General features: G+C 36.9%; 2 protein-coding genes across 2 annotated transcripts in view; both read left to right on the top strand.

Moving 5' to 3' along the window:
* The window catches only part of LOC117329621 (AF4/FMR2 family member 1-like), a 97,744-nt gene extending 93,114 nt beyond the window's left edge, over window positions 1–4,630 (top strand). The window contains exons 10-11 of the mRNA XM_033887644.1: window positions 1,504–1,684; window positions 4,062–4,630. Coding sequence (XP_033743535.1) covers window positions 1,504–1,684; window positions 4,062–4,607 — 727 coding nt within the window. The 3' untranslated portion in view covers window positions 4,608–4,630. The remainder of the gene's footprint in view (window positions 1–1,503; window positions 1,685–4,061) is intronic.
* The window catches only part of LOC117329620 (AF4/FMR2 family member 1-like), a 30,366-nt gene continuing 22,560 nt past the window's right edge, over window positions 4,503–12,308 (top strand). Inside the window, exons 1-2 of the mRNA XM_033887643.1 lie at window positions 4,503–5,589; window positions 6,329–6,515. Coding sequence (XP_033743534.1) covers window positions 4,622–5,589; window positions 6,329–6,515 — 1,155 coding nt within the window. The 5' untranslated portion in view covers window positions 4,503–4,621. The remainder of the gene's footprint in view (window positions 5,590–6,328; window positions 6,516–12,308) is intronic.

Genomic DNA, 12,308 nt, shown 5'->3' with positions numbered 1-12,308 from the left:
TTAGCTACTTTATGAAAAATCTTGTTAATGGTGTACAAATGATAAAAAGCTGATCAGATAGCAATACTAAAGATGCTTTTTTCAGTTGTGTTGGATTGCATATAAACAACTTCATTGAATAAAGGATAGTAAAATTGACATCACACTAAACTTGTATGATTAATCAAGATGAAAGTCACATAGTTAATTAATTGGTTGATCAGCGTAAAGACAAAATTGGATATATATTATTCCTGATCTATAATAGCTGGTGTAATGTATGTGTAAACAAAGATTTACGTGTAGATTGTTGTCTGTAGTTGTAGCTATAGATGTTTGTTTGCTATGTAACCAGCATAGATGTGTTTATGCAATGCCTGTGTATCAGTGGTGTATCTGGTATGATGGGGTTATACCAGGTAATTGGTGTATAAATACCTCTACACAATCATGTCTGTCCAAAATTTATGAGGCATTTTAGTTTATTTTTATTGGACACTTTCCAAGTAACATTTTCATTTAAACCAGGAACATGTGTATATACATGTATATATAAACATAGCCACTGGGTGAAATGTTGTTTATGAATAGATGCAATTTTAGGGTCGACTTGCACCGACTGTCTATCGCAATACAGTACCTGAATGAGAGATGTGGTTTTACAAGCCTAATCTGAATTATATCATTATAAGATTTCTTTTGTCTTTAATTACTTACAAAGTCTTGTGATGATTTAATACAGTTTGATAACACTTTGATGCGTTGGTATGCTGAGCTATAGCTGTAACATTTTTATGCGTTGGTATATGCTGAGCTAGCTGTAACATTTTTATGGGTTGGTATGCTGAGTTAGCTGTAACACGTTGCTGACTCGACTGTTACTCACGGTAATACATGTTGGTCTGTTTCTGTTGGTATATAATTAGCTAAACACACATTTCTGAACAACGAGTGGAATGATGACTTATTCTGATCAGGAAGAAAGATTAAAACATGTTCAGCTGGTGGCATACGAACTGGGTTGTACACCTGTCACCTGTGTTGTGTACACAAACATAAAAAACAACCTGTGTGGCTCAGGATGCTACGTGTATGCATGATTGTACAATCCTAGTATAGAGGGTGAACCTCACATTATCAGAACTCTACTCCATTGTGAAAATTAAATAAATTTTTTTTTTGACAAATGTAATTCAATATATGTATATTCCTCATCCTATTTTCTTCTTCATTCCTGAAGTGTAACAGAAATATTTCAGGAGTTACAGTTTGATTACATCACTTTCTAAAAATATCCTCATGCAGGTGGTTCAGTCGAAATATGCATTACTGAACATTACCTATCTAAACTTTTAATTATCTCAACACCTGTCATAACCACCATGCACATCATCATTAGCTCATCTGTTTTTATCAAGAAAAAAATCATCTGAACATCGGTTTAACACACAAGTAACATGTCCGTGACCGTTTGTGGTTTTTGACATTGTCATGTAATGGTGGATGTATTTGTGTGTTTTCTAGATCTGATCCGATGTTCACATCCAGTAGTGGATCTAGCAGCGATGAGTCTGAGGAGGAATCGGATACCAGCGGCTCGGATAGTGATAGTCCCGGCTCCGAGGCCGACAACCAAGATGAAATTGAAAAGACAGAACGACCCAAAACCCCACCCATTAAATCTCCTCCCCCACCTCAGGAACAGGTGAGGACATTCTTTCAAAGTAACTTTTAAAGTATGACTGATTTTTAGAGATGAATATATTTTTGTCAATTTTTATTCCTGAAACACAGTAAGGGCATTTTTCCTCCGAGATTGTGTGGAGAATTATTGGCCATTGGAGAATGTTGTGTATGTTGAGAGTGTATCCCTCCTCCTCTGCAGGGAATGTCCTCATAATTTCTTATCCTGTTATTACAATATATCTTTTGACATTTACAATATTTAAATTTTTAAAAAAGTCCAATTGAATTGTTAATCAAGACCCATAGTTATCTAAGAAAAAAAAAATTATCGCAAAAATATTATACAAACTTCACTTCACTACAAGCATTATGATAGAAATACTTCAAACAAATTAAATCATATGATGGAATATTGAGGATAAGATGTACAAGAAGAAGCAGCCATTATATTAGGTATTTTAGTGAGTGCCTCCCAAGTCTGTGCCAGTGTATGGGTGGTCCCTAAGGACCCTGTCTGTTCCAGGAAGACCAACTTGCACCTCAGAGAGGGTGGTCTCCGCTAATAGTTCAACTCCCCAGAAACCCTACACACTCGTAAAAAAGATAGCTGTTTTAGAAGTTCATTTTTAATTTATATTTTATGATGTGAAAATTTCCTGATTGTATGGCAGTTTTTAATGGAATTCAAAATAAGTGGTTCTAGCAAAGTTGAAATGTAAAATTTAGCTTGCAGTTTTGTAATGAATGTTTGAGTTCATTCTGTGTTTTGTAAATGTATATATACATAGATATGTATATCGATAATGAATCATACATGTGTCAGCTGTAGCACACCGTATCCACTTATTGTAGGCATAACTGGAAACATTTCTGTGGGCCCAGTTCAAAGGATAAAGGCTGTTTTAATAAAACATGTTGTATATTAATATTATTTTATTTACATGTACCGTTTAAACAGGTGTTTAAGTGTTACAGAGGAATCCAGCCCTACTTGCTTCACAGTATCCATAACGAGAATAAAACCATTCCATAAATTATGTTTTATTTTGATACTTCATGTAGGGATTCTACACGATTTATATCAGAATACACATCTATTTCCAGTGGTGTGTTAGTTATCATTGAAAATTGTTACGTAGATTTTTAGATGCCAACTCTGACATTACCTTCTTCCATCTCATGAAAAAAGATAGAAAAAAATAAATTAATTTATAAAAATGTAAAATGTTTTAATGGGCTTGATTAACATCAAAATACATATTAACTTCAAATAGTATGTCGGCTATAATAGAAGAATGTTACATAATATCACCCACTCTGACATTTCCTTAACTATCTCATAAAAAAAGACAAAAGTTCATAAAAATTTAACGTTTTCAGAACTTCATCAACATCAAAATACACATCATGGAAGAATATTACATAAAGATGTACCAACTTTGACATTTCCTTTTCTCCATCTCCGATAAGAAAAAAAAAAAGGAAAATTAGTTTATAAAAACATAACATGTTTTTTAAGGATTTGGCCTACAAGCCTTTAGTTTATTATCACTCTTCAAGTCATGTTATGCATCAGGTATCCAGCCAGTGTATTGTTTACTGTTAGGAGGGCCTTTTTGCCTTGTCGTTTTACTGTGATGAATTCCGTGATAGGGGCCAGGCGGAAGTATTGATCGGACAGATCCCCACGGATACGAGTCGGATACATTGATCCATGACCTGCTTCTAGGTTTATAACAGCATCTCGGAAACTGGAATAAATGTCAAAATATTTCAGTCAAGTACAGTCAGACTCATATCTGTCCATGCTGTATTATACAGACTTTAGGGTAGACTAGCCAATTCCATTTTGTCAGATTGGGCTGCGTTACATTTTATAAGCCTTCAATGTTTCTAAAGAAATGAATTTAAAAAAAAAAAAATAGAAATTTGTGATAAGTAGGTTATTTAAAAACAGTCAATTGAAGAATGCTGACAGTGGAAAATCTCTCAGATACTTTCTTTAAGTTATCATATCTTACAAAATTCAGTTGATTTGATATGATGTCATAAGGTTTTTCATAAATTCATATGACACAAAAAAGTATGATTTTTTGTGGTAAAATCATATTCTTAAAATATTTACATTGGTAATAAAATGTCTCTTTGGTGTGGTTTGATGTTAGCAGTTTAGGTATATTAGATTACATTGAACTGTTTTTGTTTTGGTTTAAAATGGCAAAAAATAGTTACCTTGGAAATGATAGAGAAAATAATGTTTGTTTCATAATTTCTCTAAAGAAACACCCTTTTGCTTCAAACTTTTAAATAAAACTGCAAATTTGAACCTTGAGAACAAAAACACTTTGTTTTTGCTAACTGGTTCGATGTCTGATACCTGTTTGTTTGTATTACAGAAGAAGACAAGTTGGGCTCTGGGGACGTTCATGCCCCCTACCCCCTCAGTTCCCACCCTCGCCTCAAATTCACTAGTCAGGTCCAGTCCCTGCAAGGAGGACCCCAACAATGAGGTCATAGACAACATCCTCAATGAATTTATCAAACCCGATTTGAAGGAAGATGGTGATGCTGATGACGATGATGATGGCGATGATGATGACTATGACACAGATGAAAGTATAAACAAAATTGTGTCAAAAAAGTTTAAAAATAATATTGTTCCTAGCAGTAACCTTGGCAATGTACGGAATTCTGGTAAATCACCCGGTGCTTCGTCTACAGGGCGAGGATCAAAACATGCCAGTGGAAAAGTACATCTAAACAGACTAGTAACAGAGGGCGCCCCCCTAGTGAATCCTCCAAAAAGGAAAAACCCAAGAAAAAAGTGTCTACATCTCAATGTGATCAGAGAAAGAAAAATTCCAAGATACATAAATCTAAGGTATTTATTGACACGGACAGTGAGGACGATGATGAGGAGGAGGTGGTGGCGCCACCTGTGATCCCAGCAATACAAATGGTCATGGACGAGGATGATGAAAATATGGAGATAGACATCCTCAGTGTCACACCAGAAAAAAGTGCCGATCCTAACGCAAAGTTTAATACGAAGGAGGTCTCGATGGTGTCAACACAACTGGATTTCCACAATCGTCACGATTCCAAATCCAAGGAAAAGAAATCTTCAAGTTCTAAAAGCAGCAAAAAGGAGAGCAAGACTGAAACTAAGTCTAGTGGTAGCAATAGTCAAACTAAACCGCCAAAATACAGTCGCTCCTCCTCTAAGGAGAAGTCCTCAAAGAAATGTCGTGCTATGAAACATAATGAAGAAAAGGATGTGAAGGAGCATAAGGTAAGCGAGGCACCAGCCCCGCCCATCGCTGTAGTGGCACCGATGAAACCCTACGAAAAAATGAATAATAGCAATACAAGTTTTGACAAGAATAGTATGAATGAGATTTTGGAGGAGTTCGGGAGAAACGACACACTACTTTCTCCTTTACCAACTGTGCCAGATAAACCTAAGATAATCCCATCTCCGGAGAAGGAAAAGGACAAATCAAAGATACTGGATGCGCTCTCCTACAAGGACGGCCGGCCAAGTATCATTGTAAGGTTAGATTGGGCTCTAGTTAGTCACTTTATCGAAGCCAGGAAAAAATCAGACAAGAGGAAGTCGAGTTCTGATATACCTGTCAGTAGTAGTGAATCAAGAAAGCCACGTGTAGATTCGGAAAGTGATATCAATAAGGAACTGATTGACAATGAGATCAACCTCGATACGCCGGAGAGTAAATTGGACTCCTCATTCTCTTCACATCAGTCCTCTAACAGTGTTGCAAACAGTCACCGAAAACTTCACAAAAAACGCAAGTCGGAGGCAGACCACGGGGATGTGGTAGCAAGTAGCAGCAAACGTCAAAAAGGCAGCAGCCATAGGTCTAGTCACCACAAAAAGACTAATCAGGACTCCAGTCAAAAGGAGTAAGTGTATCTAGTGTTTGATTCAGGGAAAGCTGGGCATAAGATTTCAAATGGAGAAAAAAATGTGTATTTTAGGGGTTTGGTAAGTATGTTTGTTTGTCTTAACAGGATTTGTTGATTACCTCCCTTGTCTTTAATAGTTCTATTCAAGATGGCGCTGCTAATCAACAGTGTGCCGATATTTCAGTGATACATTACCCAGTATATGCCCTGCAAGTACATGGTTGGCCTCTCTGGGTATATTACAGGAACCTTTTTTATCAACATTAGATATATATTTATCATCTAGTAGACTAAATTTGAAATTCATCAAACTTTTTTTGTTTCATTATAACAAAGAAGCTAAGTTTCATTGGTATTAACATCACGCAAAGTTTGTTCAGCTTAGTTTCTCAGAAGGATAAGTATCAACATCATCAGAAGCATTTAAAATTACAAAGTATTTTCAGAATTTTGAAGGATTTTGAGAATTTATCATTTACAGACTTAAAAAAAAAGACAGCAAGACTTTTTACTTCACAGAACTCTAATCATGATTCTGCAAATCAGTCTTAAGAATTATACAGAATTTTTTTTTTGTTAAAGAATTGTGTCGTGTGTCAGTATTAATTTTCCGTTCTTTTACTAGGATATAGTCTCGGTTAGACATGGTAAATCCAATCATATCTTTGTCATCTGTGGGGTGTAATGTAGATATAGGTCTGCAGGAGGATAACTCGGGTACTAAATTTTGTTTTAGGAAGCGAAGTCACACTGACGATCATGAATGGGACAGGAAACATCCAACGAGGTCAAGGTCAAACAGCGGTGAATGCCGTTCTAATGTCACTGAATCTAGTCATCATAACGCCAACAAACACACCAATCCCACTCACCACAAGTCTCAGGCTATAGAAGATGCCAGCAAGTCAGACTTCGATGAAAAGGTGAGAAAATGCTATCAAAGATGTCCATTGTAACTTTGAGAAAAGTTTATAATATTCTTTTAGTTTGCATAGACAGGACAAAGTCTCTTCGAGTCGACAGGACAAATACACTTAATGTATATTCTGACTAAAAGAGTAAATGCCGATGATTTTTGCTAATTCTTGCTGAAAAGTATGCCGAAAGGAACTAATATAGCATACAATGAATTAATCAATGTTCCAACAATTTCATAATTCCTTGATAAGTATTTTAAGGTTTTTCTCATCATCAATCATAGATGATCATTGAGACGTACAAAAACAGATTGCCAAAGAGGTGGCCATCTTGGATTTTGACAGTTTTTGGCTTTCCTTCAAGGTTTTGCATGTATCTTCATCATATTTCTGAAGTAGATTCCCCTTTGTCACCAATATTGTGCATGTTTTAATTTTGTTTATGATCCAAAGAGAGGGGGGGGGAAGAAAAAAAAAAACCAATAAGATGCTATATTGGATTTTAAGAAACCGAAAATGAGAAGGTCATATGCACATTAATTGGTACTGTTCAGTTTCACACCCTTTGGCACAAGGGTCTGAACAGGTAGCGAGGTTGAAAGCCGATGTCTGTTGTAATAGTGTAACCATTTTAGCTGTTGGATTGACAGGCTATCTCTTCAGTTGTTGATCAAACAGTAATGTTGTTGAGGTATTGAACATTAAGGTGTCGTGAGATTGTTATTGTGTAGATATGTTTCCCCACATACTACTGTCGGCCCCATCTAATCTTGCCCGTTATAGATTTAAGCTCTAGAGGCGTTAAACCTGATAATTGGTCTCAAATGTCAGAAGCCTGATTATTTTATTTTCAAGTCAATGCATTTTTTTTTTTTTTTTTTAAATCACAACCCTTAATGAAGTCGGTCACATTTAGAAACCCTTCACAAGGATTAATTATAAAATTCCAAAAATATTCAACATAACTGTTGGGTATAACAAAATATTTCACAATTTTTTTTTTTTATGAAAATTCAAGTTAAGCTAATCAGGAGTAGTAACAGCCTGGCCTATAGTGGATGGTTTATCAGACAGGCACTCGATTACTGGCTATAAATATATTTCTGTTTCTTTTGTATTCTTAATATGGAAAAACTATTTTTGGCAAGTGTTGAATTACAGTGACAAATACAGGCTTAAGGTTCCACAGTATTTTATTTTGGGAGGGGCTTTATGTGCATATATGTCATTTTAAATACATTTATCGTTTTTTGTGAAAGAATTACACATTGGATAACAATTATGTGGCTTATTATGCAACAAACCTGGACTTAATTAGGCTTATTAGGTCATCTGACCCGAAGGGTCAGGATGACCTATAGCTATCGTGCTTCGTCCGTCGTCGTCCGCCGTCCGCCGTCCGCCGTGCGCCGTGCGCCGTCCGCCGTCCGCCGTCCGTAAACTTTTCACATTTCAATCTTCTTCTCAAGTTCCACCAGTGGGATTAAGCTGAAACTTGCCAGAAATGATCCTGAGATGGTCCTGACCAAGTGTTGTTATTTTTCGGGTCGGTCCGAAATCCAAGATGGCCGCCATAGCCGCCATTTTGAAAACATATTTTAAACTTCTTCTAAAGTTCCACCAGTGCTGTTGGGCTGAAACTTGCCAGAAATGATCCTGATATGATCCCGACCAAGTGTTGTTATTTTTCGGGTCGGTCCGAAATCCAAGATGGCCGCCATAGCCGCCATCTTGAAAAACACATTTTAAACTTCTTCTCAAGTTCCACCAGTGCTGTTGGGCTGAAACTTGCCAGAAATGATCCTGAGATGATCCCCACCAAGTGTTGTTATTTTTCGGGTCGGTCCAAAATCCAAGATGGCCGCCATAACCGCCATCTTGAAAAACACATTTTAAACTTCTTCTCAAGTTCCACCAGTGCTATTGAGCTGAAACTTGCCTGAAATGATCCTGAGATGATCCCCACCAAGTGTTGTTATTTTTCGGGTCGGTCCAAAATCCAAGATGGCCGCCATAACCGCCATCTTGAAAAACACATTTTAAACTTCTTCTCAAGTTCCACCAGTGCTATTGAGCTGAAACTTGCCTGAAATGATCCTGATATGATCCCAACCAAGTGTTGTTATTTTTCGGGTCGGTCCGAAATCCAAGATGGCCGCCATAGCCGCCATCTTGAAAAACACATTTTAAACTTCTTCTCAAGTTCTACCAGTGCTGTTGGGCTGAAACTTACCAGAAAAGATCCTGATATGATCCCGACCAAGTGTTGTTATTTTTCAGGTCGGTCCGAAATCCAAGATGGCCGCCATAACCGCCATCTTGAAAAACACATTTTAAACTTCTTCTCAAGTTCCACCAGAGCTATTGAGCTGAAACTTGCCTGAAATGATCCTGATATGATCCCGACCAAATGTTGTTATTTTTCGGGTCGGTCCAAAATCCAAGATGGCCGCCATAGCCGCCATCTTGAAAAACACATTTTAAACTTCTTCTCAAGTTCTACTAGTGCTGTTGGGCTGAAACTTACCAGAAAAGATCCTGATATGATCCCGACCAAGTGTTGTTATTTTTCGGGTCGGTCCAAAATCCAAGATGGCCGCCATAGCCGCCATCTTGAAAAACACATTTTAAACTTCTTCTCAAGTTCTACCAGTGCTGTTGGGCTGAAACTAACAAGAAATGATCCTGAGATGATCCCCACCAAGTGTAGTTATTTTTCAGGTCGATCCGAAATCCAAGATGGCCGCCATAGCCGCCATCTTGAAAAACACATTTTAAACTTCTTCTCAAGTTCCACCAGTGCTATTGAGCTGAAACTTGCCTGAAATGATCCTGATATGATCCCGACCAAGTGTTGTTATTTTTCGGGTCGGTCCAAAATCCAAGATGGCCGCCATAGCCGCCATCTTGAAAAACACATTTTAAACTTCTTCTCAAGTTCCACAAGTGCTGTTGGGCTGAAACTGGCCTGAAATGATCCTGATATGATCCCGACCAAGTGTTGTTATTTTTTGGGTCGGTCCGAAATCCAAGATGGCCGCCATAACCGCCATCTTGAAAAACACATTTTAAACTTTAAACTTCTCAAGTTCCACCAGTGTTATTGAGCTGAAACTTGCCTGAAATGATCCTGATATGATTCCGACCAAGTGTTGTTATTTTTCGGGTCAATCCGGAATCCAAGATGGCCGCCATGGCCGCCATAGCCGCCATCTTGAAAAAACACATTTTAAATTCCTTCTCAAGTTCCACCAGTGCTGTTGGGCTGAAACTCGCCAGAAATGATCCTGAGATGATCCCCACCAAATGTTGTTATTTTTCGGGCCGATCCGAAATCCAAGATGGCCGCCATAGCGGCCATCTTGAAAAACACATTTTAAACTTCTTCTCAAGTTCCACCAGAGCTATTGAGCTGAAACTTGCCTGAAATTATCCTGATATGATCCCGAACAAGTGTTGTTATTTTTCGAGTCGGTCCGAAATCCAAGATGGCCGCCATAACCACCATCTTTAGAAACACATTTTAAACTTCTTCTCAAGTTCCACCAGTACTGTTTGGCTGAAACTTGCCTGAAATGATCCTGAGATGAGTCTGACCAAGTGTTGTTATTTTTTGGATTGGTCTGAAATCCAAGATGGCCACCATGTCCGCCATCTTGAAAAACACATTTAAAACTTATTCTCCAGTTCCATTGGTGCCATTGAGCTGGAAATGGGTGAGGGTGTTAAGGAAGGAGGGCCAACAAAGTGTTGTTATTTTTTCGGCCTCGTAAAAACTTTGACATGGCAGCAATGGCGGCCATTTTGTAACATGATTGCGCAATCATGGTTTTCCTGAACAACACCTATTTCAACCTTCTTCTCAAATTCCACCATTGGGATTCAGCTCTAACTTACCAGATATTATCCTTAGATGGTCCAGACCAAGTGTTGTTATTTATTGGGTCGGTCAGAAATCCAAGATAGCCACCATGGCCAACAGTGCCACTATATACTTGCTAGAGAGAATACATACTACAATAATATAAGGGTTTTAATTTAGAGTCAGATGACCGTTAAGGCCCCTGGGCCTCTTGTTAATAACACATTAATGGCTTTGTACTGAATGTTTGTTCGTTTCAGAAATATGTATATTTCAATTGCCTTTCTCTGAGATATAGAATACGATGTCTAGTGACCCAGATTGGTGGTTAAAAGGTAGCAAGCCTACAACACGGTCTGGGGCTCATAACAAAAATTACATTGAAGTAACATTATATCCATCAAGGATTGAGATCACTGTGATACCCTAGGGAAAACTAGTCCATCAAAGTACTTGTCTAGTCGATTATAAAGGCAGTAATCAGAGCTCTTATCTTAATCCTTTAATCTGGTTAGCTGGGATACATGCTGCAAACAAGTGGTTTTATCCTCATCCTCCCAGTGTTGGATATTATTTGTTTTGAGAATAATGTTTCTCTACTGGTATGTGTTGACTTTACAGAATTTATTTGGTATATAATTGACCTTTTACAATTATTTGGTATATAATTGACCTTTTACAACTATTTGGTATATAATTGACTTTTCACAATTATTTGGTATGTAATTGACCTTTTACAATTATTTGGTATATAATTGACCTTTTACAACTATTTGGTATATAATTGACTTTTCACAATTATTTGGTATGTAATTGACCTTTTACAATTATTTGGTATATAATTGACCTTTTACAATTATTTCGATATAATTGACCTTTTACAACTATTTGGTATATAATTGACCTTTTACAATTATTTGGTATGTAATTGACCTTTTACAATTATTTGGTATATAATTGACCTTTTACAACTATTTGGTATATAATTGACCTTTTACAGAATTATTTGGTATATAATTGACCTTTTACAATTATTTCGATATAATTGACCTTTTACAACTATTTGGTATATAATTGACCTTTTACAATTATTTGCTACAGAATTGACCTTATAGAATTATTTTTCTAGAACAAAATTTACCTAAATAATCAAATATAAGCGATGCAGAAATTACATCAGGAATGTTTTAAAAGGTCTCATGAGTCTTACTATCACTGTGTAATTAATTCTTGAAAAAAACAAAATAAATAAATTTATTTCACCTTGTATTTGTGTGTGGGGGGGGGGGGGAATTCATTGGAATATGTTACATAGTTTTGTATATCACAGAAGTTATTAGGGACTGCATGGTTATATTCCCGATCAGGAGGAAAATTGACAGAAATATTTCATAAAATGGAAAGATTTATGATTATATGTCAAGGAAATATATTGCATGTCGACACAGCAGAAAATCCAAATCACATTTTAAAATGGATACTAGGCACAGACATCTAGTGTAGAAATAAAAAAATCATTAAAAGGGGAAGATTAATGCCAAAATGTCTGGAAAAGATATAGGCTCCCTCTACAACGAGACTTCAGCATTAAAAATCACAGCTGGATCTCTGCTTAAATTTTGATAGCATTAGTAACTATAGACACAAAAGGCTAGTTGGATATTGATTGGGAATTGACATTAGGTAAAATGGGTGAGTGCTCGGGTTGAGACGAAGCCGCCCTGCCTACAATAATGGGAGCAACATCCAGAGTGAACTTCGCCACACTATGGATAATTCTGTAGTTGATTGTCTTGTTGGTTGGGGATGCTGAGAGATGAGGCCTGTTGAGAGCTAGTGTCGACTACCACTGGAAACTAGCATGGCATAGCCTTAAGGGATCAATATTTTAGTCCCATATACCCGTTTTCTGATTAATATGACATCTTATACTCTAG

This window comes from Pecten maximus, chromosome 6 (genome assembly GCF_902652985.1).
Source record: "Pecten maximus chromosome 6, xPecMax1.1, whole genome shotgun sequence".
NCBI lineage: Eukaryota > Metazoa > Mollusca > Bivalvia > Pectinida > Pectinidae > Pecten > Pecten maximus.
Note: the sequence above shows the minus strand (reverse complement) of the source record. Positions and strands in the feature narration are given on the sequence as shown.